The sequence below is a fragment of the Hemiscyllium ocellatum genome, chromosome 22 (assembly GCF_020745735.1).
Source record: "Hemiscyllium ocellatum isolate sHemOce1 chromosome 22, sHemOce1.pat.X.cur, whole genome shotgun sequence".
Taxonomy (NCBI): domain Eukaryota; kingdom Metazoa; phylum Chordata; class Chondrichthyes; order Orectolobiformes; family Hemiscylliidae; genus Hemiscyllium; species Hemiscyllium ocellatum.
This window is the reverse complement of record NC_083422.1, coordinates 42462373-42488836: the sequence shown is the minus strand read 5'-3', so window position 1 is coordinate 42488836 and position 26464 is coordinate 42462373. Positions and strand designations below refer to the sequence as shown.

Below are 26464 nucleotides of genomic sequence, written 5' to 3'. Positions count from 1 at the left end.
GGAATTTATATTTGCCAAGAATTTGTGTTGGAGAGACTGTTAAGTCTGAAGGTTGATAAGTCCCCTGGGCCTGATGGTCTACATCCCAGGGTACTGAAAGAGGTGGCTCGAGAAATCGTGGATACATTGGTGATTATTTTCCAGAGTTCGATAGATTTGGGATCAGTTCCTGCAGATTGGAGGTGGCTAATGTTGTACCACTTTTTAAGAAAGGTGGCAGAGAGAAAACAGGAAATTATAGACCAGTTAGTCTGACCTCAGTGGTGGGAAAGATGCTGGAGTCTATTATAAAAGATGAAATTACGACACATCTAGATAGTAGTAACAGGATAGGTCAGAGTCAGCATGGATTTATGAAGGGGAAATCATGCTTGACTAATCTTCTGGAATTTTTTGAGGATGTAACTCTGAAGATAGACGAGGAAGATCCAGTAGATGTAGTGTACCTGGACTTTCAGAAAGCTTTTGATAAAGTCCCACATAGGAGGTTAGTGAGGAAGATTAGGGCGCATGGTATTGGGGACAAAATACTAACTTGGATTGAAAGTTGGTTGGCTGACAGGACACAAAGAGTAGTGATAAACGGCTCCATTTCGGAATGGCAGGCAGTGACCAGTGGGGTACCGCAGGGATCAGTGCTGGGACCGCAGCTTTTTACAATATATATTAATGATATAGAAGATGGTATTAGTAATAACATTAGCAAATTTGCTGATGATACTAAGCTGGGTGGCAGGGTGAAATGTGAGGAGGATGTTAGGAGATTACAGGGTGATCTGGACAGGTTAGATGAGTGGTCAGATGCATGGCAGATGCAGTTTAATGTGGATAAATGTATGTTTATCCACTTTGGTGTCAAGAACAGGAAGGCAGATTACTACCTAAATGGAATCAAGTTAGGTAAAGGGCAGTACAAAGAGATCTGGGTGTTCTTGTACACCAGTCAATGAAGGTAAGCATGCAGGTACCGCAGGTAGTGAAGAAGGCTAATAGCATGCTGGCCTTCATAACAAGAGGGATTGAGTATAGAAGGAAAGAGGTTCTTCTGCAGCTGTACAGGGCCCTGGTGAGACCACACTTGGGAGTATTGTGTCCAGTTCTGGTCTCCAAATTTGAGGAAAGACATTCTGGCTATTGAGAGAGTGCGCAGCGTAGGTTCACGAGGTCAATTCCTGGAATGGTGGGACTACCTTACGCTGAAAGACTGGAGCGACTGGACTTGTTTACCTTGAGTTTAGAAGACTGAGAGGGGATCTGATTGGGACATATAAGATTATTAAAGGATTGGACACTCTGGAGGCAGGAAACATGTTTCCGCTGATGGGTGAGTGCCGAACCAGATGACACAGCTTAAAAATACAGGGTAGACCATTTAGGATAGAGATGAGGAGAAACTTCTTCACCCAGAGAATGGTGGCTGTGTGGAATACTCTGCCCCAAAGGGCAGTGGAGGCCCAGTCTCTGGATTCATTTAACAAAGAGTTGGATAGAGCTCTCAAGGATAGTGGAATCAAGGGTTATGGAGATAAGGCAAGAACAGGATACTGATTAAGGATGATCAGCCATGATGATATTGAATGGTGGTGCAGGCTCGAAGGGCAGAATGGCCTACTCCTGCACCTATTGTCTATTGTCTATTGAGTATTTTTAACTTTGTACACCTCAGTCCAACACCGGCATCTCCAAATCTTGATTTAAAAGGCTTCTGACAAGAAATGATCCATGCCTATCTTTAAGAATTTTGTTTTATCTGAAGTTTAGTGTGCACCATTATCAGAAATAAACATCAGCACTCTGATGACTGCTTAGGGTGAGTCCCCCAGGGCTTACCTGTATATTCTTAGTGAGTTTTGTTTCCTGGGTGTTTTTGCATTTAGGTGTTTGGGTAATTTAGTCGATTTTTATTGCTCCCCACTTATCAGCTGTGCTTTTAGGGGCAAAGCTCTAAGCTCTGGAAACCCTTCTCTAATTTTAGGTATGGGTTGATCCAACTGTGTAATTATAAGGTTATGTGTTGCAAAGAGAGCAGCTACAGTATCATTGAACTGTTTGTTTTTGTCAGACGATGGGAAGGCGGTGACCCCGGTGTATCCAATCAGAAGACTCCTACCACTATCCTCCTGACGCCCGACGGAAAGTACCACAGCTTTGGTTATGCAGCCAGGGACTTTTATCATGACCTGGATCCAAATGATTCAAAACAATGGCTCTATTTCGAGAAATTCAAAATGAAGCTCCATACAACCAGTGTAAGTTCCAAATCTTCATTTTATCTTTTTAACTTACTTAAGTTAGGAATTTGGTGAATGAAGATTGTGAGTTGAACCTAAAAAAGCAAAAATGAGCACATGTAGAATTCTGTCCTGTAAAGGCATAACATTTCCACTGGAAGTTACTGGTAATTCCGGGATTAACTGGAAGACACATGATTTTTTTGATGCTTCCCTGAGGATACCATTTGGGGGTGGGGCTCATTGTTGAGAGTCACCTTGTTGTCTTTCCGTCCAGCCTCTTGCTGTAGGATTAGTTCCCTGACTTTTGCATTATTAGATTACCTACAGTACGGAAACAGGCCCTTCGACCCAACAAGTCCACACTGACCTTCCAAAGAGTAAGCCTTACAGACCCATTCCCCTACCGTATATTTATCTCTGCCTAATGCATCTAACACCGTGGGCAGTTTAGCATGGCCAATTCACTTTGCCTGCACATCTTTTTTTGGATTGTCGGAGGAAACCAGAGCACCCAAAGGAAACCCGCATGGGGAAAATGCGCTGACTCTACACAGACAGTCGCCTGAGGCAGGAATTGCACCCAGGTCCCTGGTGCTGTGAGGCAGCTGTCCTAACCACTGAACCACTGTGCTGCCCCTCATTCATGATATATAGAGAATACCATTTGAATATTATTTCTGATCTCTATCATCCTGAACTTCGTATGTTTTGTGTTCATCCCTGAAAAGTAAATATTAAGAAATGAAATTGGTAATTAGCTTTGTGGCAATGCAGTGCTACAAAAAGCCCTTTTGAATCTAAGCAACATTCTTGTCTTATAGAGCTGTTCCATGTGTAGTAAGTCTACAATATGTTTTACACAATACAAGTCTACACAGTCTGACATCTACACTGGAAGAGTTTTAAATTAAAAAGCAATGCATATGTTTTGATGATAATTAATTGGCATCTTTATTCAAGCCTTATTACTGGGCTATTCAGAAGCAAGCTGGACTCAATAGAAAAGTTGAGTCCGTGATTGATTTAAAAATGACCTCTATTACCATCACAGTAAGCTTCCCAATTGTATGCTGAAATCTATCTATAATGGTGGGTGACCTTTCATCTTTTCCACAGTTATAATTAGGATGGAGTTGACCTTTCAGATTAAAGGTGGTGCTCATATGGTTTAGCTGATCTAGGTTATTTTCTTAAATTACTGCAAACTGAAATTATTTGCTTTGAAAGCTATCCATTCAAGTATTAGCAGCCTGTTTTTTTTGTTGCAAATTATAAGGATCATACCATGTCAGCCTTTTGAAATAGCTGTTAACATGAATCGGTTCCATGCAAAACAGTATTAAAGGCATCACAGTCTCAAATGTAGTTTTTATCACTGATTTAAGTCATGTTAGAAAAATAATCAAGTGTAGTATGTTCCTTAAAGGTAACAAGAGGCTTTTGGTTGCAATTAAGATGGAAAATGTTTCTTCTTTTTATTTGAAATTCTCAGTAAATAACTTCTTATAGTTATCGATATTATAATTGTGTGATCCACATACCCTAGCAACAGTGCACTTATCTCATACTACTTTGCTTAGAGAGATGACATTTTCTTCCTACCCTGTTTGTAGGGAACTGCAACAATATTCAGCCATTAGCCTGTATGAAATATCATCCAAAAAAAGTGCAAGGAGTTAACTTTTGAGATGAATATTGGAAAGGAACATCAGCTTCAAATGACACTCAAACTTTCAAAACCAAGGATGATGAATTTATGGTCACAGGTCAGACCATTACAGGGACCATGTGCAGTTGGTGTTGGCAGCTCACCAGCATGGCTCTGGCATGTGATCAGTGCTCCCTGTACTATTCATCAGTTGTACACATGCTTGAGGATGGGGAAGGGTCACGAAGTCAAGCTTACCTGATGCTTTAAATGAAGACAGCATGTTTTAAAGAGAAGGCACACTCTTGTTGCACTTTACAATTTCACAAGTGGCAAAACATCTGCAAAAGACCCACAGAGGCCATTTAAGTTCTCCGATGTAGCATTGGAAGCTTTCATTTGAGGTATAGTTTGAATAAGGGATACGTTGTTCACTCCAGAGGGCAGAAAATCTTCCTGGCAGCACTTCTAACGCTAGGATTTGGAGGTTAGGACCAAGAGCTTTGCTCCCTGTGTATTGCTGCAATATAGAAATAACCTAAATGAAATCACCAGTGCTATTAAAGTAAGAATACCTCCCTCTCTGTTCACACCAGCATCTAACCACTCAGAGCATTTCCCTTCCCCACTTCCATTTACTCTCTTACAATCATTTCACGTCACTCTTTCTCCTTCTTCCACATACATTCTGCACATATTACTCTCACAGCTGTTACAGGGATCTCTTCCTCACATCTTGCACATTACAACCACGTTATTCAACCATGGCAGACCAATTTCCCTAAACAGGACTGTCAATAATATACTAGGTGAAGAGCTTTTGCCCGAAACGTCGATTTCGCTGCACTTTGGATGCTGCCTGAACTGCTGTGCTCTTCCAGCACCACTAATCCAGAATCTAGTTTCCAGCATCTGCAGTCATTGTTTTTACCTCGTTGATTTTAACCCTACTGCGAATCCTCTTGCAAGGATACCTGTCTTGAAGAAGTTTTACTCCTCTGTCAATAATATACTGTCAGTTTTCTTGGAAGAAGATGATTATGTGCAAACATTTGGTTCAGAGATTGTGAAGAAGCTGAATCCACTTGCATCCTCTCACCAATGCAAGGCAATGTGCATGGACAATAAGAGAGTCACAATGGTGAACAGTGACAATGTCAGAAGAGTTGTCATTGAATGATTCTTCATATTGCTATCTGTTTCCACTCTTACAATAAGAGTGATAGAGTCATACAGCTGTACAACAATAGACTCTTCAGTCCAACTTGTTCATGCCGACCAGACATTCTAAATAAGTCTAGCTGCATTTGGCAGCATATAGCCCATATCCCTCTAAACTATTCCTATTCATATACCCATCCAGATGCCTTTTAAGTGTAATTATACCAATTTCCACCACTTCTCACTTCTGGTACCTCATTCCTTAGAAATACCACCTTCTGAATGAAAATTTTGCCCCTTAGATTCCTTTTATATCATTCCCCTCTCACTTTAAACCTGGGCCCTCTAGTTTTGGATTCCATCACCCTGGGAAAAAGATCTTGTCTATTTACCCTATCCATACCTCTCATGATTTTATAAACCTTGCTAAGTTCATTCCTTAGTGTTCAAAGTAATAGTCCTAGCCTGTTCAACCTCACCTTATAGCTCAAACCTTCCAACCCTGGCAACATCCTTGTAAATCTTTTCTGAACCCTTTGAAGTTTCGCAACCTATCTCCTATAGCAGGGAGACCAGAATTGAATGCAGTATTCCAAACATGGGTGAACCAATATCCTGTACAGCCAGAACAAGAATTCCCAACTCCTCTATTCAATGCACTGACCAATAAAGGCAAGAATATGAAATGCCTCCATCATTATATTGTCTACCTGGGTTTCCACTTTCAAGGAACTATGAACCTGCTCTTCAAGGTCTCTTTGTTCAGCACCACCCCCCAGGAACTTACCATTAAGTGTATAAGTCCTGCTCTGATTTGCCTTTCCAAAATGCAGCACTCACATTTATCTAAATTAAACTCCATCTGCCACATCTTGGCCCATTGGCCTTTTCATCGAGATTCCATTGTACTCTGAGGTAACCTTCCTTGCTGTCCACTTCACTGTTTAGTGTCATCTGTAAACTTACTAACTATACCTCCTATGTTAAAAATCACACAATACTAGGTTGTAGTTGAGTTATAGTGTGTGAGTTTTAAATTTGTACACCGCAGTCCAATATCGGCGTCTCCAAATCATGTATACTTCATATGTTCACATCCAAATCATTTATACAAATGATGAAAAGCAGTGGACCCGGCACCAATTCTTGTGGCAGACCACTGGTCACAGCCTCCAGTCTGAAAAACAACCCTCCACCACCAGCCTCTGTCTCCTACCTTAGAGCCAGTTCTTATCAAAATGGCTAGTCTTCGCTGTATTCCATGTGATCTAACCTTGCTAACCAGTTTACCATGATGAACCTTACTTCTATCTCTTCCTAAACACACTGCATGATAAACATTAATCACTTCCTATAGCTTCACGTCTCTCCATTACACTAAGAGCTTAACTTTATCCCTTCTTTTCATTTCAGTTGCTGACAATGTAGAAACCTCTCTGCTATTTCAGGGAGAGAAAGCCAGTTACTTGAAGATGTGGTGTCAGTCAATCTGATAACAGAGAGCATTGCATGTACTTTAGAAGATTGGCTAGAGATGGGGCTTCTTCATGTACTAAATCACTGACCACTTGTGCAGGGTCAGGACACCATTAGTACTAGGTTGCCAGTGGGCAAAACTATAAAAGAGCTCTGCTGCAAGATGACAAATGGGACGACATGGAAATACCAGATGCATATGGCAGTCTGTAATAACCTTACACACAGTGGTTGGGAATTTTATCTCTTTTTGGCTACATGTGAAAGTGAACAGAAATTCAGGAGAGTTGTCCACCTGTGTATGGGGCAGACTTTTCCATGCAATTAGTTCTTCTCATTTCATGCATATGCACGTGCGGAGTAAATGCTACATATTATGGGTGCTGGGCAGGAAATATTGCCCTTCTCTAAGAACCAAATTTAACAGTTAAAAGGTACCTACACAGCAGTTCACTCTCTGTAACTTAGAAGTATCATTCAACTTCTTGTCATCAATTGCGCCCTCCCTGGAAATGTTAGACCAAGCAAAAATAAGCACCATGCTTTAGCAATGCTTCCACTGCGGTTCTCCTGAAGACTGTCCAGAAATCTAGGGAAGATTTTCTTCCCTATAGGAGGCAACAAGAAATCATCCCAACTGACATAGGCAACCTGGAAAGTGATGGTGGTAGAAGTCAGACTCCATGGGCAACTCGAACCAGCCTGGTTCCGGTGCTGCAGAAGAGGAATGACCTACTACACCAGGGTATGTCTCACTCTAAATCAATATTGTAAGGTTTCCACTGCAAAGGACTGACGTTTTGCAGGTTGAGAAACAGGCCTGCCCATCAGATACCTCAGGAGTAACCAATGTCTATCACTTCACTTCACTTACCGTCTAACTTTGTATCTAAATATCCACATTGTTCGAGCAATTCTGGTAATCCTCCTCAGCCCCCATTCAACAGCTTTAAATCCATTGGAAAGTGTGGTATCAGAACGGAGCATAAAATTACAGCTTTTATCAATCCAAAGCAAATTAAGAATGTAATAGGACAAGAATGTTGAGTTGAGTTTGGAGATAAGCTTTATCTATTTGAATGCCAAAGCATACTGAAAAGGCTTTTTGATCTTTGTCTGGAGAATACTTTTGGATTAATTTTGCAGTTCCTCCTGGTATGTGCTTAAAGGAATAAAAATGGGCCCATTCTGCATCATGAGCAATCTACCACAGCAGATTGCGATCCATGCAGTGAAGACAAAAGTTGCCCTTGAACCTTTTCAATTGTGTATACAGTTACTATTGAATGCAATGCTTTGTATATTGTACATTTTATGCAAGGCCACAGAGACCCAATTTCTCCTGAGAACTATAGAGAAGTATTACTCTGAAAACTAAATGCACTCAAAAAGATTTCAGTATGGCTGTTTGATCATATAGAATAAATTACTTTTGAGAAGGAATTGCTTTTAAGTGGAATGCACTTTCTGTGATTGGATCGAGTTCTAACTCTGTGAAAGCTTAGAAATTGTCATTTATGGAACTATCATCGTGTGATGCATTTATTTCTTTCACTGTCTTCTAGAATCTCACAATTGAAACAGAACTGGAGGCTGCCAATGGAAAAAAGGTCAAGGCTATTGAAATCTTTGCCTGTGCTCTAATGTTCTTTAAAGACCATGCATTACAGGTGTGTTAGAAATGACAAAGAACATATATACAATAGGATCTTCTTCTTAATGTTATGTTCATCAGGTAGATTTGATGGAATGTTGAAAATTATGTTTATTTTGAACTTGTGCTGCTGAGTATTTTACTTTATGAAGTATTGTGACTGGACTATTCTCTGTTACAATAAGATTTGATATTGCAGTTGATCAAAATAATTCTAAAACTTGATGTTGCCAATCAAAAGAATTAGTGGCATTTCTACTGGGTGCATCTATTAATGTACAAACAACTGTGAAAGTTATTGTTGCCTATTTTTGGATCCATTTCCTTTCCTAAGTGATTGTGCAAAGGATAATTACAGACTAAGAAAATCAACCATACTTAAAACAGCATTGGAATTCTTAGAAATTTGATAGTTCTCATCAACAAAGAAGCTTTCATTCAAACATCTGTGGTAATCTTCAGTTGTGAAAAGATGTTGGATTCACTTTTGTAAGGTAATTCTTGCCAGTAAAGGTGTAATTCAGAGCAGTCAAATTAACCTTCACAAAGTGCTATTCCATTACACTTTTATCTTTATAATTCTATATCCCAGTAATCACCCACTGCACAGTCAAAAGAAGTGGATCCAAAAATAGACGACAATAACTATGTTTCAAATTTTTAGAGCTTATTTTATGTTAATATGCAGATATATATATATAGAATTTGCTTTGCTGATAATTAGTAATAGTGCCAACATCCTATGGCCCCTCACAACGGAATGTGTTTTCTCAATAAAGTTTGATGTGTGCAAGCTGTAAACATGTGGAAATCATATTGTAATTTATAGTCAGGATGTTGCTGTACAATTCTCAATGAAGAAACAAGGAAGCTGTCACCTACATCATTCTATTTTTAAGGAGCTGAGTGACCAGGCTGGTTCACAATTTGGAAACCCGGATATTCGATGGGTCATTACTGTACCAGCTATATGGAAGCAACCTGCAAAGCAGTTCATGAGGCAGGCAGCCTACAAGGTATGTTTTATGTACTGAGAGAAGTGGACTGTGCTTCTTAATCCAGTGGCGAATTAAACCCAAAGATTGTTTCAATTTTTTCAACAGTACCACATGTAAGAAGTTTGATTGCTCAGACAACCTGCAACATTCTGTCTGAGGCATACATGGCAGCAGAACCTAGTGATAGGCCTGAGGATCAGAATTTATTATGAACCAGCTGCAGATGAACGAAATGCTAAGAAAAAGAGAAAATTGATTATGAAAATAAATTGACAAGAAATATAAAAGCAAATAGCAAGACCTTCTACTGGTTTATAAGGAAAAAAAGAAAATAGCTAAAATAAATTAGAGACCCTTGACTGATATAACTGGGGAATGGTGGAAACAAGGAAATGATAGATAATTTAAACCAATATTTTGCATTGATCTTCATGGTGGAAGACACCATAAAAATCTGATAGATAACAAATAATCAAGATGGGAATACAAGGAAAGATCTTATAATGGTCTGTATCATGAGGAACAAAGTATTTGTCAAACTAAGGGAATTAAAGGCAAACAAGCAGCCTGGAGCTGATGACCAACATCCAAGGGTTTTAAAATACATTGCTGCAAAGATAGTGGAGGCATTGGTTGGAATATTCCAGAAGTCATGGATTTCAAGAGGGTTACAGTGGATTGTAAAACTGTTAATGGGCATCCCTGTTCAAGAAGGGAGAGAAACAGACAGCAGGTAACTATAGTCGAGAGTGTGTTGCTGGAAAAGCACAGCAGGTCAGGCAGCATCTGAGGAGCAGGAGAATCAACATTTCGGGCATAAGCCCTACATCACTGAAATGCCCAAAATGTCAATTTTTCTGCTCCTCGGATGCTGCCTGACCTGCTGTTCTTTCCCAGCAACACACTCTTGACTCTGATCTCCAGCATCTGCAGTCCTCACTTTCTCCTAGCAAGTATCTATGGGCCATCTAGTCTAACATCTGTCATTGGAAAAATGCTAAAGTTCATTATTAAGGAAGAAATAACAGGACATTTTAGAAATTCTACCACAATCAAGCAGGGTCAACCTGGATTTGTGAAAGAAAAGTCATGTTTGACAAATTTACTGGAGTTCTTTGGGGAATCATGAGCAATGTAAGTAAAGTGGATCCTATAGTTGTGGTGTATTTGGATTTCAAGAAGGCATTCTTTAGTGTCCCACATCATACATTGTTGCACAAGATATGAATTCATGATATTGGGGATAGTATATTAGCATGAGCAGAGGATTTGCTAACTTTTAGAAGACAGAGTTGGGATAAGGGGATGTTCTCCAATACAGCAATTCGTAACTGGTGGAGTGCCACAGAAAGCAGTGCTGAGGTCAATTATTTGCAATATATAATTATGAATTAGATGAGGAAGTAAATTTATTGTAGCCAAGTTTGTGGATGAAACAAAAACATGTGAGAAAGCAAGTAGTGAGGCAGAAAGAGTCTACAAGGTGATGTAGACAGGTTAAGTGAGTGGGCAAAAAATTGACAAATCAAATATAATGTGGGAAAATCTGAGGGTATGTGCTTTGGCAGAAACAATAGACGAGCTGAATATTATTTTAAAGCAGTAAAACTGCAGAGAGCTACAAAGGGATTTGGGAATTCTCATGCATGAATCACAAAAAGCCAGCATCCAAGTTAATATGTAATAGGGAAGACAACTAGAATGTTGACCTTTATTTCAAGGGAAATAGAGTATAAAAGTCACAAGGTTTGCTAAAACTACACAAAGAACTAGTCAGACCTTCTTTTGCTCCTATATCTTATAGTCTTTTGGTCTGAGATTAAGCCATTACTCATTCGAGGTAAAGAAAATGAGAGATAATCTTACTGAAACATACAGGATTCTGTAGGGGAATTAGGGTAGATATTGAAAATATATTTCCACTAGCAGGGGACACGTAAACTAGGGGACATAGTTACAGAATAAGGGAACACTCATTTAAAACTGCGATGCAAAGGAATTTCTTCTCTCAGAGAATAGTGAATGACTGAAATTCTCTACCCAGGGAGTTATGAATGCTAGATCACTGAAAGTATTTAAAGAGGAGGTAGGTAGACTTTTGAAGTATAAAGAAGTTGAGATTTATAAGGAACTGACATGAAAGAGGAGTTGAGGCCTGAGGCAGATCAGTCATGATCTTACAGAATAGCAGGGCAGCCCTGAGGGGCTGAATGGTCTACTCCTACTCTTATTTCAGATTTTCTTACAAGGTACACTTGTTACTAACTCCACATGTCTGAGGAAGAATGTTATTGGGATTCTGTAGCATTAGTTAATATTTAAAGTTTATATCTTCTTTGCAAATTATATTAGAGAAAAAAGCGTGACCACAATAATTATATGGGCACTAAAATATTGCAAGTCAAAGGCTCCATGTAACTGGAGCAGGGGACTTGGTGTGTTGACACACATGCAGCACACAGGTGAAAGTTTTGCAGAATATTAGTCCATATATTTGTAAAATTAACAGATGTTCTTTGTTTTATAGACACATTTAGTCAAATCTCAGTAATGGTTTGACGAATGCGCGATTAGTTTAATGTACTAATATTGACAGTAAACACTAGGAGGAAGACACTTTAAAAAGGAATACAAGAAATGAAGACAGCAAGCACAGTAATGTGCTAAATCTATTTTCTTTTCCTTTCTGCTTTATTTTGCACCTTTTGTTGTCAGTCACACTCACAGAGAACTTTTTGTATGAATGAATGAACCAATGATTCTATGTTGTGTTTCAGACTTGGAAATGCTGGCTTTGTGGTGATAAATTAGCAAGGACTTGGATACCTGTAAATATTTCTAGCATTTGTATGATATTAAGAAAACATTCTTTGCCTTCCAAAGATATACCAGACAGGTTTGTTGTTTGTTACCAGAGAGTACACAAAATTAATCTTAATTATTTTGAAAACAAAAGGCTTCCAAATGGTAACTTGAGATGCTAATTTGGACCAGCTAGTTCTGAGCCAAATTGTCAAAAGCTTACAGAGTAGTCACCAATTTCCCTAATTTTGCTGACAGAATCCAATAGAGAAATACATTTAAATATTCAAATTTATGAAATAATACATTTTCAGTGATACTTAAGGATGCAGATGCAATGCTAAATTCCAACTTACAGTAAGAATACAGCTTAAATTTTCAGGACAACAACTATTTCTAAAGCATTCCATAAAATGATTAAACAAATTTTGAAACTATTGAAATTCTGTCATTGGTTTGTTGTCATTGAAATTGCACTAAAAACATTTCATACGCACCCATCTTGAATGTCATGTTGAGAATCAAATTGTTTAGGCTATTACAGATCTAAATTTTCATCTGTTGTTTGGATAACTTTCTTGCAGAGATTTATTTCAGTGTCTTTCATTTGCCAAGGTTTTTGGCATAAGATCTAGTCTATTGAATGAAAGACCTATCCTCCGTATCCAGAATACGCATATAGGCATTGCTTGTTAATTACAGGGGAAGTAGGTTTAAATTTCAAAATAATGTAAAAAAATCACAAGATGCAAAAGCAGTGTTCCAAAGGCAATTTAAAAAAAAAATTATATTTGGAATGAGGGCATCACTGGTTAGACAAGCATTTAGTTCCCACCTCTAATTTCAACTCAGAGTTAACCACATTGCTGTATGATTGGGGTCACATGTAGGCTAGATCAGGGAAGGACGTCAGATTTCATTTCTTAATATATACTAGTGAATCAGGTAGGTTTTTATGACAATCGACAGTTGTTACATGGTTGCCATTAGACTGGCTTTTTATTCCATGTTTCTCATGATTTCAAATTTCTCCATCTGCCATGATGGGATTTGAACCCCTTTACCAAAAACATGAGCTTGGGGTTTTGGATTACTGTACTAGTGACATTACTGGATTATGCTAGCACACCACTGCCTTCCTGCAATTAGAATATTATAATTTTGTTATTGAAGTCTTATGGTAAAATGGTCAGTTTTATTAATCTAATGGGGAGGCAGTGGTGTGCCGGTAATACTACTGTGCTCATAGTCTAGAACCTCAGGTCCTGAGGATATGAGTTCAGAGCCCAACATAGCAGATGATGAAATTTGAATTCAATAATAAAATATAGTCAGGAACAATGAACTAGTCTCAAAGTGACAATATAACTGCTGTTGATTATTATAAAAATTCAAATAGCTGACTAACCTCCTTTAGGAAAAGAAATCTGTCGTCCCTTACCAGGTCTGGCTTACATGCGACTCCAAGCCCACAGCAATGAGACAGGCTTTTAACTACTCCTTGGTACTTAGGGATGGGCAATAAATACTGACCTGGTCAGTAATGCCCACATTACATGAACAAATTAAAAGAAGTGTCGTGTCTAAAATGGAAAGTTTTAAAATGAGTAGTGAAAAATAGTCGGAAATTTTCATTTAAATTCAATCCATTTCCACAACATGTAGCTTGGTAAAACATCGCTGATTTGAATGAAAATGTAAACGATTTCTAAACCTTTTCTAGACTGTAAAGAAAAAAGTATCTGCAGTACTGAAAGGAATACTGTGCTTGAGGAATTTCAATATGAATCTAAATAAAACTGCAACACAGTTATTTATTGAGAGAAATGTGTGGATGAGTCTTTCCAAATTGGGTCATTGTTAATAAAGTGGGATAACCCAATAACTGTTGAATCAACTGCAGAGCAGGAGTTGGGAAAATATGCCAAGGCAATTGTAATATTTGTTTCATCTCATGATTTTTAGAGGAAGTGTTGAACTGAGCATCTATCAACTGACTTCGATGCCCATTATTTGAAGATGAGAATTCTGTTAAATAAAAATGTTTTACTGAAAAACTCAACTGATGAGAACAAAGGAAAGTAGTCCATTGCGCATATTTTACTTACCTTCCATATTTCATATATTTTGATTATAATTATTGAATCCTAATAACGTAGCAATCTACTCATTAATTTTATGAAGGTTGCAGAGTATCACTCTCTACAGAAAGGGTACACTAAGTGAACTTAATCTATAATAATTTGAAAAGTGTAAGAAGTCTATCAGCATAGTTGATGAGATAATGTACACTTCTTGGCTATCCGGCTGTACTCCACTACACTGGAAAGGCACAGATATGTTCCAACTAGGTTACCAGATGGAAATTGAATCAATTCTTTGTTTAACCTACTGAGAGAATGTTGACTGTATGGTTGTGGATATCCACAGCCTGTACCATACTGTACCAGCCACAGGCTGTGTTTAATGAATGATAGAAAATGAGACGATGAGAAGCAAAAACCAATCCTAACAAGTTCAAATGCTTAAATTAGACATAAAACTTAACGTATGCAATGTAGAATAATCTGACAAGGATTATTGATGAACCATGAGAAGTTATGCAAGGTATAGATAGAGTTAACCGTAGTTGTTTTTTCCCTACAATGAGGGATTTCAGACTAGCGAGCACATTTTTAGGGTGAGGGGGAGAGATTTAAAAAAGACGTAAGAGGCAAATGTTTTTCCACAGAGGGTGGTTCACATGTGGAATGAACTTCCTGAGAAAGTGGTGGATGTGGGTACAATTACAGTGTTTAAAAGACATAAGGATATGGGCTAGGAGCAGGCAGGTAGGATGGATTTAGTTTGTGATTATGTTCGGCATAGACTGGTTGGATCGAAGGGTCTGTTTCTGTGTTGTATGAGTTAAAGTGTAATCTTAACTTCAGAAGAATGAACAGATTCAATTCAGATTACTCAATTCAGAATGAACAAATCTCAATCTAGAATGTTTAATACAGAAATAGTTTAATTTCCAATACTGTAAGGTTAGCAAGTATAGGACTAAAAAGAATACTTGTGATTCATCTTATTGATCCCAGTTTTTAGGAAATATACCACAGCTCACTTGTGTCATTATTAAACTTTTTTTTGAGATAAATATCAAAATCTCACTTCATGAATTTGCTATAACTTTGGGCTCCCATTGACTTCCTAGGCAGTTCATTTCATGTCATATGTATTCAGAAATTAGCATGTTTTTTTTAGCTACCCTGAATTAAGTGCTGCTGTGGAGTTTAAAAAAGAACCTCTCCTGAGACCAGATCTAAATTAGTTGTTAAGTAAATTGATTTTAAGAGAATGTCTCCCTCAAACCTATAGTTGTTTTCTGTCCTGCTGAACAACACAGCACACGTACTGGATTGTAACCTGATATCATGTGCTGCATCTGGAGGTTTCAGAGGAAGGAACGAAGTACATACTACAGAGATCGAACCTTGTTTAAATCAATTTATTTGAACTTGAATTGATCCCCAATATAATTTAGCACCAATAAAACAGCACCTCAAGTTGAAGTCTGATAAATCGAAATCATGATGTCAATTTCAGCTCTAACTAATAGCCACATTAGATCCAAGAGCATAACATTGAATTTAAAAAAAATAACTCGGGGGACAGTTAAATACAAAACTTGAAATTAGACATTTATTCAGTAAAGAATGAAAATGTATTCAATTTATATTATTGCATGGAATGCATCAGAACAGAAAATTAGAGTAGAAACAGAAATAGGAGTCTTCAGTAGCAGTTAGAAGAATGAATGATTAGAATGTGATTATTCTTTATTTGGGGTTATATTTAAATAGCAGGAAGTTGTAATAAACTGGGCTAATTAAATGTTACAATAGTATTTCAAATATTTTGATGTTAAGCCAAAACATTGAAATATGCAAGAACTATCTCTTTCAAAACATATGTTAACAACACATCCTGAAATTAGTTTTGTTTTTGTCATTGTGGCTGTTTCTATCTAAAACTGTGTAAGTGTAAAAACTTTTATAGTCAAACATTCAGAAATCTTTAATTATTACATGTTTCATTTTTCAATGAAATAATGACTAACTGTGACATAACATGTGATTCTTATGTTGCAATTCCATTTATTTTAGAGTTTTGGATTTTGAACTAGTAAGATGTGTGCTGCAAATGTGTTGCTGGTCAAAGCACAGCAGGCCAGGCAGCATCTCAGGAATAGAGAATTCGACGTTTCGAGCATAAGCCCTTCATCAGGAATAAGAGAGAGAGAGAGCCAAGCAGGCTAAGATAAAGGGTAGGGAGGAGGGACTACACATCTCCTTCCTCAGCACCTGCCTAAGGAACCGACTGATCCCACACGGACTCCGAACTACATTCCAACCAACAAAATTTGGACCCAACCAGGACAACCTGTACCTACAACAAATCCGAAGCAGATTTCTCCAGTTTCCTCATTTCCCCTCCCCCCACCTTGTCTCAGTCGGTTCCCTTAACTCAGCACCGCCCTCCTAACCTGCAATCCTCTTCCTGACCTCTCCGCCCCCACCCCACTCCGGCCTATCACCCTCACCTTGACCTCCTTCCACCTATCCCACCTCCATCGCCCCTCCCCCTAGTCCCTCCTCCCTACCCTTTATCTTAGCCTGCTTGGCTCTCTCTCTCTCTTATTCCTGATGAAGGGCTTATGCTCGAAACGTCGAATTCTCTATTCCTGAGATGCTGCCTGGCCTGCTGTGCTTTGACCAGCAACACATTTGCAGCTGTGATCTCCAGCATCTGCAGACCTCATTTTTTACTAGTAAGATGTGTGTTTGGTCTGTGTCTATGCAGGAATGTAATGATTAAGTTTTTAAAGTATTTTTGCAGCCTGTTATTTACAAACATAGTTTGAGAGAGAATTCTTGCAATTTAATGGGGTTCTGTTTACGTTGGGAACGTTTTACAAGCTTTGAATAATTAGTGTAGTGCATTAGTCTTCAGTTCAAAGACAATGCAATTTTATTTGGCTTAGGGAAACAAACTCAGCTTCACAAAAGCCCTTTGGGTTTCAGATTTTGCAAAATGTCTGGCGGAAGCTGGACGCATAAGGCAACTGCTCCTGAAGTAGAGGAATGGTTAGAACTGATAAGAAATAGGAGAAAGAAATATGCCTTCTAGTAGCCAAATCCCTAGGACTTGGGGACACAACACATCCTGAACCAACTGGGAGGACCGCTCCAATTGATGAGTGACCTGACCTGAGATGGATATCTGTACAGGTCCATGACAAACTGACTTTTAATAGCTGGGCTGTTTGCACTGGGCTTTCTGGACTGACTGTGACCCACTTGCCAGTTTGTAATGATATGGATCCCCTCACTCTGGATGTCTCTAGCTATTGACTGTCCTAGCTCCTAGACTGATATTGGATGATACCCTAGACTTACTGTTGCTGGTTTAACTTGTTTTCTAACCAATAAACGCTCAACCAATCAGAGTTCTTAGCTTTCACCAAAAAAAGGCTCCTATCTGTAGGGCCTTCTCACATTTGATTATAATGGCCTTGACGGTGTAGATCCATTAATGTTACCTTCAAGTAATAAAAATATGTGCTGAGAATGAACATTTGCCTTTTGCGTGTTTCTGAATCTGGCCTCAGTCTGCTTCAACTTGCCTGTACCTAGCCACTGAGATCATCATCATCAAGAACTCAGTTCTAAGGGCACTTTGTTTCCTTTCATAAAGTTTCAGCTTATCCAGAAATCTTGATTTCTAATAGCAGTTACACTTTTAGTTTTCTTAGAACCTAGAAGGTTTTTTTCTCTCTTTGATTACCATCTACCTCACAAAAGTACAAGGTTTCAAAGCAACAATTGCATCACAATGCAAAGCCTTCAACAATGTAGCCTGTAGAGAAATGTAGAATCATTAATCACAGCTTCTGGATTACCACATTTAGCTACAAATGGATGGACTTGAGAAGTTATCAGTTTCAGAAGCATTATGATTCAAGTGCTGATTGAATACAAAATCCAGGTTGCATTTATCCATCTATATTGTTGGCTAAAAAAAATTATAAATGTATACCACAATAGGATAAAGTCAGAAGTCACAACACCAGGTTATAGTCCAACAGGTTTATTTAAAATCACAAGCTTTCAGAGTGCTGCTCCTTTATCAGATGAAGTCACCCCAGTCAAATACCGGCACCTCAACATCATACAACAGTAGGCTTCATCCTTTCAGACTGTAAATTCTCTTTACTGGAGTTCATTTGGGATTTTCCCAACAATCAATTCATAGTCATTATTAGACTCTTAATTCCAAATATTTATTGAATTCAAATTCTATATTCTGCAGGGATGAGATTTGAACCTGGCTCCTCAGAATATTACCTGGTCTCTGTATTAGTAGTCTAGCAGTATTACCACTAGGCTATTGCCTGCCCATAGATGTGGTGAAATGTTGTGTTTAATTTATGATAGTACAGTAAAAAGCGTATGCATTATTAAAGTCAGGCAATGACTTACCACATCTGTAACTGAATGAAGGGATTGGGCTTACACTATAATGCGAGACAGGACAACATTCCTTAGTATGAGGAGGTTAAGAAGTAAGCTGATTAAGGTGATTGAAATAATAAATGGAAGTCACAGGGTACACTGGGAGCAACTCCTCCCGATAGCAGGAGAATAAAGGGGAAAGGTGTCAAAACTCAAAGCTTAAAATCAACAGGAATGTCAGAAAAAAAATGTATGCATGCAAAACGTTATCTGAATATAGACATACAGCTCTGAAAACCAGTGATAAAAATCAACTAAATGAATTAAAACTGAGATTGATATTTTGAAGGTGATCATATTAAGATAAATGAAAGGTGTATTACAATCCAGTGATCTGGACAGTGAACAAAGTGTCTTCCAGAAAATTGTATATGACAAGTTGTATAAATATCGTTAGAGAATTGAAAAGGTCAGGCTATCACAGCTAATAAACTTGCAGTGCAGCTTTAATGGGCCAAATGGTTTCCTCTTGTTTCTAGATGTGCCTTATTTAGGACTAATCTTCCTCTACCGTTCACCTCCACAGGCTGGTCTTGCATCTCCTGATTGTCCAGAACAGTTGATAATTGCTCTTGAGCCTGAAGCTGCCTCCATCTACTGCCGGAAACTCCGCCTCCATCAGATGATAGATCTCACTGCCAAGGAGGCTGTCAATGGTTATAGCTCCACAGAAACACTTGCATCTGGAATAACTCATGGTATCTTTGCCTGCTTATCATTTTGGTATTTGAAATAGTTCGGTATTTGCTGACTCAAACTATTTCGTATTAGAAATGGTGCAGTGATAGTATATATCATTCTCTTTAATCCCAGTATTAGCAAAATAGATGTTTTTCTTAACTGAGATGTCTTAGCAATTTCTGTTTTAAGCTTTTTTCTTCCTTTCAAACACACTCGTAAGATTCAAAACTATAATGTGGCATGTTGAATTTCCTCTGTGTTAAAAAGATCTTATATTGTTGAAAAGCATTGATAAAATATGTCTCTTTTTCATCTGTACTCACCTGTTCTACCAAATGATTAATAGTGACAATTAGAGTCATAGAATGGAGTAATAGAGATGTACAGCATGGAAACTGACCCTTCGATCCAACCTGTCCACACCGACCAGATATCCCAACCCAATCTAGTCCCACCTGCCAGCACCCGGCCCATATCCCTCCAAACCCTTCCTATTCATATACCCATCCAAATTCCTGTTAAATGTTGCAATTGTACCAGCCTCCACCACATCCTCTGGCAGTTCATTCCATTCACGTACCACCCTCTGCGTGAAAAGGTTGCCCCTTCGGTCTCTTTTATATTTTTCCCCTCTCACCCTAAACCTATGCCCTCTAGTTCTGGATTCCCCCGACCCCAGGGAAAAGACTTTGTCTATTTATCCTATCCACGCCCTTTATAATTTTGTAAACCTCTATAAGGTCACCCCTCAGCCTCCGACGCTCCAGGGAAAACAGTCTCTCCCTATAGCTCAAATCCTCCAACCCTGGCAACATCCTTGTAATTCTTTTCTGAACCCTTTCAAGTTTTACAACATCTTTCCGATAGGAAGGAGACCAGAATTGCACGTAATATTCCAACAGTGGCCTAACCAATGTCCTGTACAGCTGCAATATGACCTCCCAACTCCTGTACTCAGTACTCTGACCAATAAAGGAAAGCATACCAAACACCTTCTTCACTATCCTATCTACCTGCGACTCCACTTTCAAGGAGTTATGAACCTGCACTCCAAAGTCTCTTTGTTCAGCAGCACTCCCTCTGATCTTACCATTAAGTGTATAAGTCCTGCTAAGATTTGCTTTCCCAAAATGCAGCATCTCGCATTTATCTGAATTAAACTCCATCTTCCAATTCTCATACCATTGGCCCATCTGGTCCAGATCCTGTGGTAATCTGAGGTAACCCTGTTCGTTGTCCACTACACCTCCAATTTTGGTATCATCTGCAAACTTACAACTGTACCTCTTATGCTCGTATTCAAATCATTTATGTAAATGACAAAAAAATAGAAGGCCCAGCACCGATCCTTGTGGCACTCCACTAGTCACAGGCCTCCAGTCTGAAAAACAACCCTCCAGCACAACCCTCTGTCTTCTACCTTTGAGCCAGTTCTGTATCCAAATGGCTAGTTCTCCCTTTATTCCATGAGATCTAACCTTGCTGATCAGGAACCTAGTCGAACACCTTTCTGAAGTCCATATAGATCACATCTACTGCTCTACCCTCATCAATCTTCTTTGTTACTTCTTCAAAGAAAACTCAATCAAGTTTGTGAGATATGATTTAATTATTGCTCTAAGTGTTGGACTGTATTGAAACTTAAGTGACATTTAACCAAGTTCTTTAGTGATTTCTTTAGGAGACAGCTGGCAACTCCCATTGGCAAATCATCAAATGATTTCCATGATAAAGATGAGTGAATTCCATTGAATTGATATCATATGCCTTGGAGGGATTTTAGGAACTTAAGAAATAGGAACATGAGGCCATTTAGCTCCTCAAGTCTGCTTTGCCATTCAACTAGATGGCAAACCTTCAACCTTAATGTCACTTTCCATATCCACTGAGATCTCTAATATCTGGAAATCTGTCAGTCTCTATCTTGAATATGACTGAGTTTCCACTGCCCTCTGAGGTGTAGTATGCCAAAAGATCCTCCTCACCTCAGTTAGCAAAAGTTGTGAATTTAATGCATTTTTGGATCAAAATGCGGGTAGTAGAAAGATTAACTCATCATTTTGAGGATTGCTTTAAAAGTTCTGACTAAAAGCTTTCTTAATCAGCACCTGAAAACTTGGATTGGAATTCTTTTTCTGCAACTTAAAAGTATGGTGGTAAACAGTCTTATATTGGCATTGTCTAATTGTCTAAACCTGTCATGGGAAATTACACCGATTAATATAAAAATAAAGCAAAGACCTGTGGATGCTGTGGAGATCTGTGGAGATCTAAAACACAAACAGAAATTGCTGATGAAACTTAGCAGGTCTGGCAGAGTGCTGATATAGAGTCACTGAACTCGAACCATTAATGCTGCCTTTTCCCCACTGCCAGATGCTCCTGAGTGCCAGAAATTCATGTCTTTGTTTTTGCTAGTTAATACTTGAAATGAGTTTAACTATATCTGTGATAAATTATAAAAGCAATCCAAGCTTCTTTCCTATCCAATATAACTGCAGAAGAAAAGGACAGCCTGACTATTTGCTTCCAACTCCGGAAATAGTCTGGCTTTCTACATCTGTCTCAGGAGAAACAGCCCCGAATGTCTGGGTTTTCAGTGTGGTGAGCATTGGATTGGTTCAGCGATCAGGCATGCTGACCCCTTGGCACAGTGCAGAAGTAGCCACAAGGACTGCTGAGTGACAGTGCAGTTGTATAAAAGGCCCACTCTGTGCATGGAACTTATTCCCAACTGTAATAAGAAATGTTAAGCCCTCCACTCCTCCCCTCCCCTTGCAATCTTCATTTACTCCTTCCCCTACCATCACCTTACCCCTCCCCTCACCATGGTCCTTTATAACCTACATTCTAATCCAGGATCCATGATGCATTCCCACCCACCCTTCTGGTCCCTACACTACCTTAGTGCAAACACATGCTGACCCCAGGACTCTATGTTCATCACAAGGCCCCTAATGATCCCATGTTGACTACTGTCAACCTGTGCGCCCACTCCTTTACTCTTTCACCTTACACATTCCATGCAATCTCTCCCAGTATTCAATGTGGACAGTTCTCAGTGAATATGCTGAGATGAAATAAAATTTTAAAAGTATCCATTACAAACTTCACTATATATAAAGAAACTCATTGATTAAAAAGAAATTAAGTCTCTTCTAACACCTAACACAATATAAAAACACAAACATTCATAGCTCCACATCCACGACAACTAATCCTTTAACAACTTTCAGAACTTTCAAAGAAAGTGAAATTGGAAGAGGAGTCATATTGGATTCAAAACGTTAACTCTGTTTCTCTGTCTAAATAATATCATTGTATTATTTGAAAGTGCTGGATAAACTTTGCAGGGATGGCCCTCAGGCCTACATCCACAAGCAACCATTAAAACTGGAAATGATTGTTTTCAGAATTTCTCAAAATTTAAAGAATGAGAGACATGAAAAACTTGAGACCTTGTCCACCCTTTGTGCACATCTATTCTGAAAAATAGTATGTCCCAAATAGAAACAGACCACCTTGCTTCAGTGAAAATAGGGTCAATTTGAACTTGGCAGAACTTAGACGATCCTTCTTGATTTGGTTTCCCTCATGTGAGTTTCACATCCTGCCCTCTTTCCCCACTCCAGCAAAGATGGAATCTATCAGAAATGAGAGTGGAACTTCTGAATCTGGAGTCCTGGTGGTATTTCATGTTTCACTAGCTATTGTTGAAGTACACAAATCTCTATGTGAGTGTCTGTATCTATATTCACTCAAATATGTGCAGTATATGAGGGTGGAAGTGCACCTGCAGGTTTACATGTATGCATTAGATGTGTACATGTGGTTGGTGTATATGTATATTATGGGTTTTTGTGGGTATGTTCAGGTTTGAGTGTGTGTGTCTGGGTGGCAGTGCATGTGCACACTTTCAATCAGTATCTGGGCTTACAGATCTAGAATGCTCAGTTGAGTGAGGTATTGAAGTGCAGTCAATGCTAATGGAATTATACATGATTATCAGTTGAGGAAAATGGAAAAAAAATCTTTGTAAATTTTTCAGTTCCTAAATTTATTTATAAATGGTCATAATTCCAATAAAATGTGGTAAAATCAGTGTCATTACAATATTAAACAACAGTCATTGGAAGACAATTTAAAATCGCTGCACTGGCAGCAGACAATCTCACCAATAGACTGCAAATTCTGATTTTCCACTGCACCATAATTTTGCTACTTGTGATTGGAAAATCAGAATTTGCAGTCTGTTGCTGAGATTGTCTGCTGTCAGTGCAGAGGTTTAAAATTGTCTTCAAATGACTGTCGTTTAATATTGTAATGACACTGATTTTACCACATCTTATTGGAATTATGACCATTTATAAATACTTGAATGTCTGAAATACATCCCTGGCTACAGTGGCTGGAAGAGTTCATAAATCAGCCCGTAACCCATTGATGGGGCCATAGTCATTTTAGCTGTCATACTGTGGATGTTCAAATTGTATTTGTTAATGTTCATGTGAATTGTAAATTGAATACTTTTTTTAAAAAGAAACAAAGCACTGTGAAGGCTGGATATTAGAATTAAAAGAGAAAGTTGTGGAAACACTAGGGAAGGTCAGGCAGCATCTACGGAGTGAGTAAAAGAATAATCTTTCAAGTAAATGATCTTTGGCATAATTCAGTGCTATCTGACCTGCTGAGCGTTGTCAGCATTTTCTGTTCTTAAATGTTTAATTTTCAAAGGTTTAATTCAGTCTGAAAGTTTAAAACAATGTGACTGGGGCATCACTGCTAAGCTGGTGTGGTTTTTCATTTTAAGAAATTATGCAGCTTCTTGGAAGGTGTGTAGAGCTATTGCCTGGAATATAATCCTCTGAGCTGCATTGCTGGCACCTTTGCTAAGCCCTCATTTGCATACCCTCTGCATTGGCTTTGCTATTCTATTTATTGAGAAACATGCTGGAAATTCTTTCCAGATGGAAGCTGTGAATCATACAGCAGAGGATGATTATCCTGGAAACCCTGGGAGGGGATCGGTTGAAAGGCTGCCCTGATCAGTCTATACAAGTGAAGCTCTGTTTCAAGATACCAATGGCATGTTTAATTGTTCTGGCTGTAGCATGAGCTTCGAGTTGCACACAATGTAATTAGCATATGTGTGACATTGCACTATTTCTTTAAAAGGGAAACACACACGTATCAAGTGATGGCACTCAAACCAGCTCAACATGTATTTTAATCTTTCATTCCTCAAATATACCTATTACTATTCATGTTGGACACCTACAAAACACGACATTTATTTATTTTTATACAAATTTATGCACATTGGCACCTCGAGTTGTTATGACACTGCTCTTTAGTGTTTCTGCACAATTTCAGATATCTGATGTCAAATTTATCGCTCCTAATTAATTAAAAGAAAGTATGTTGGCTGGCAGCACCGATTTATGATATTGATAACTCTAGACATAGTTCTTTTTTCATATTTCTAAACAAACTGTTCAGAGGCATTGTACACCTCTAGAGCAAGTGGGATTTGAACTTGAACTTAGAGGTAGGAACACAATCACTGTTCCACAAGAGACATTTGTGATGGCTCTTTATGTTAATCAGATATATCTGCAATTGGCCAGACCTGCTGTAGCAGAAGTTTCAAAAAAAGAGCAACCAGTCTGTTAAACATGTGCCTTTCCTACCAAGTCTTTGCCATTGATGAATTAAAATGGCATTTTACAATCAGTAACACCTTATTTACAACAGGTGGATAAATAAACAGCTAGCTTTGCTTTCCAATGATCTTTCAGGGAGGTTGAACAATGAGTAAGAACAGGCTTATAAAAGTATGTTAGTGTTGCTATGGTGAAAATTGTGTGCCCTTTGAAGTATATATTGCATTGGACTTGTATTTTATATGGAATGTTATCTTATTAATTATTGCAAAAATCTATCTGTTTACAAATCTGGCAAGATACTTATGAAACATATTCTAAGCCTGATTTCCTTGTAAGTACTTGGTAGCTTTTCAGCCATTAAAACAATATGAATATATTTTCTCTTTGGAACATTCCAAAACAGTCAACTATGTTTTGAATTAAACTGAGGTTACGTGCAAGTGGCATGCAAAGTCTTTGATTCAATTTATGCCATTGTATTGTCTATTTAACAACTAATGAGTAACAGATTTTTCACAAAACATTATTCCTAAAAATCCAAGTGTTTCAATATATACTCCATTTCACATTGAAGTAGCTGAAAAATTGTGAGGAACCAGAAATAGTACAGCATGGCTTGACATAAAGGCTTGAGTGAGCCATTGCAAGTACTTCCAGGGCAGAAGATTCAGTATCCTTCCATAGAATCCAGGTTGGATACTTAGCTACACCAGCAGTAGTGGAGTTCAGCCAAGGATGTGTGACCTAGGTATTTGAAAACTTAGTGGCTAATTTGTTTTGACATTTTACAATAGGTCTAGTGCCCAAGGCACCTCAACCTGAAAAGTCCACCAAAGGCTGACGCAAACCTGAGTTAATTTCTGGCGTCATTGACCTTTCTGAATTTCAGATCCAATCTGTCTGTAGCTATTTCAAATTTTCCAATTTTCAACAAAATGAAAGTGCTTTTTATTCACTTTAAATGACACAATTTTCCTGTCATTTTCAGAAATTGTAGGGAATCCTGAAATATTAAAAACTAAAACAGAAGTTGGTGGGAAAGCTCAGCAAGTGTGGCAGCATCTGTGAAGAGAAATCAGAGTGAACGTTTCGGGTGCACTGACCCTTCCTCAGAACGGTTCTAAGGGTCACTGTTCTTGAAATGTTAACTCTGATTTCTCTCAACAGATGCTACCAGACCCGCTGAGCTTTGCCAGCAACTTCTATTTTTGTTTCTGATTTCCAATATCTGACATTCTTTTGGTTTTTAACCATGGAGTATTGCTCAGTTTCTATCAGCCTTGCACTAAATTAACATAAATGTGATTCTGTTATATTTTTAGTGTGAGCAAAGAAATACTTCTGTTCTGCTAAACGCTTTGTTATTTGCATTTGTCAAAGCATTCTGAGAATTTTTCATTCATTGCTTCACATTTTCCTTGACAAAGAACCTTCTCAGACTTTTAACATTAATTATATACAAGAAATTTATTTTGTTCAAAAACACTGCCAATGCTTTTAATATTTACATTTAAAAAATCACAGATAAAACAATGATTCAAAACTCTACACTAATCAAATTCTTTAGAAAATATAACAAATGCA

General features: G+C 38.3%; 1 protein-coding gene across 3 annotated transcripts in view; it reads left to right on the top strand.

The window, feature by feature from the left end:
• The window catches only part of hspa12a (heat shock protein 12A), a 106063-nt gene that overhangs the window by 64027 nt on the left and 15572 nt on the right, over nt 1–26464 (top strand). For all 3 annotated transcript variants that reach the window (XM_060842450.1, XM_060842449.1, XM_060842451.1), the window contains 4 exons: nt 2063–2249; nt 8085–8189; nt 9073–9189; nt 19060–19231. In XM_060842450.1, the coding sequence (XP_060698433.1) occupies nt 2063–2249; nt 8085–8189; nt 9073–9189; nt 19060–19231 (581 nt within the window). The remainder of the gene's footprint in view (nt 1–2062; nt 2250–8084; nt 8190–9072; nt 9190–19059; nt 19232–26464) is intronic.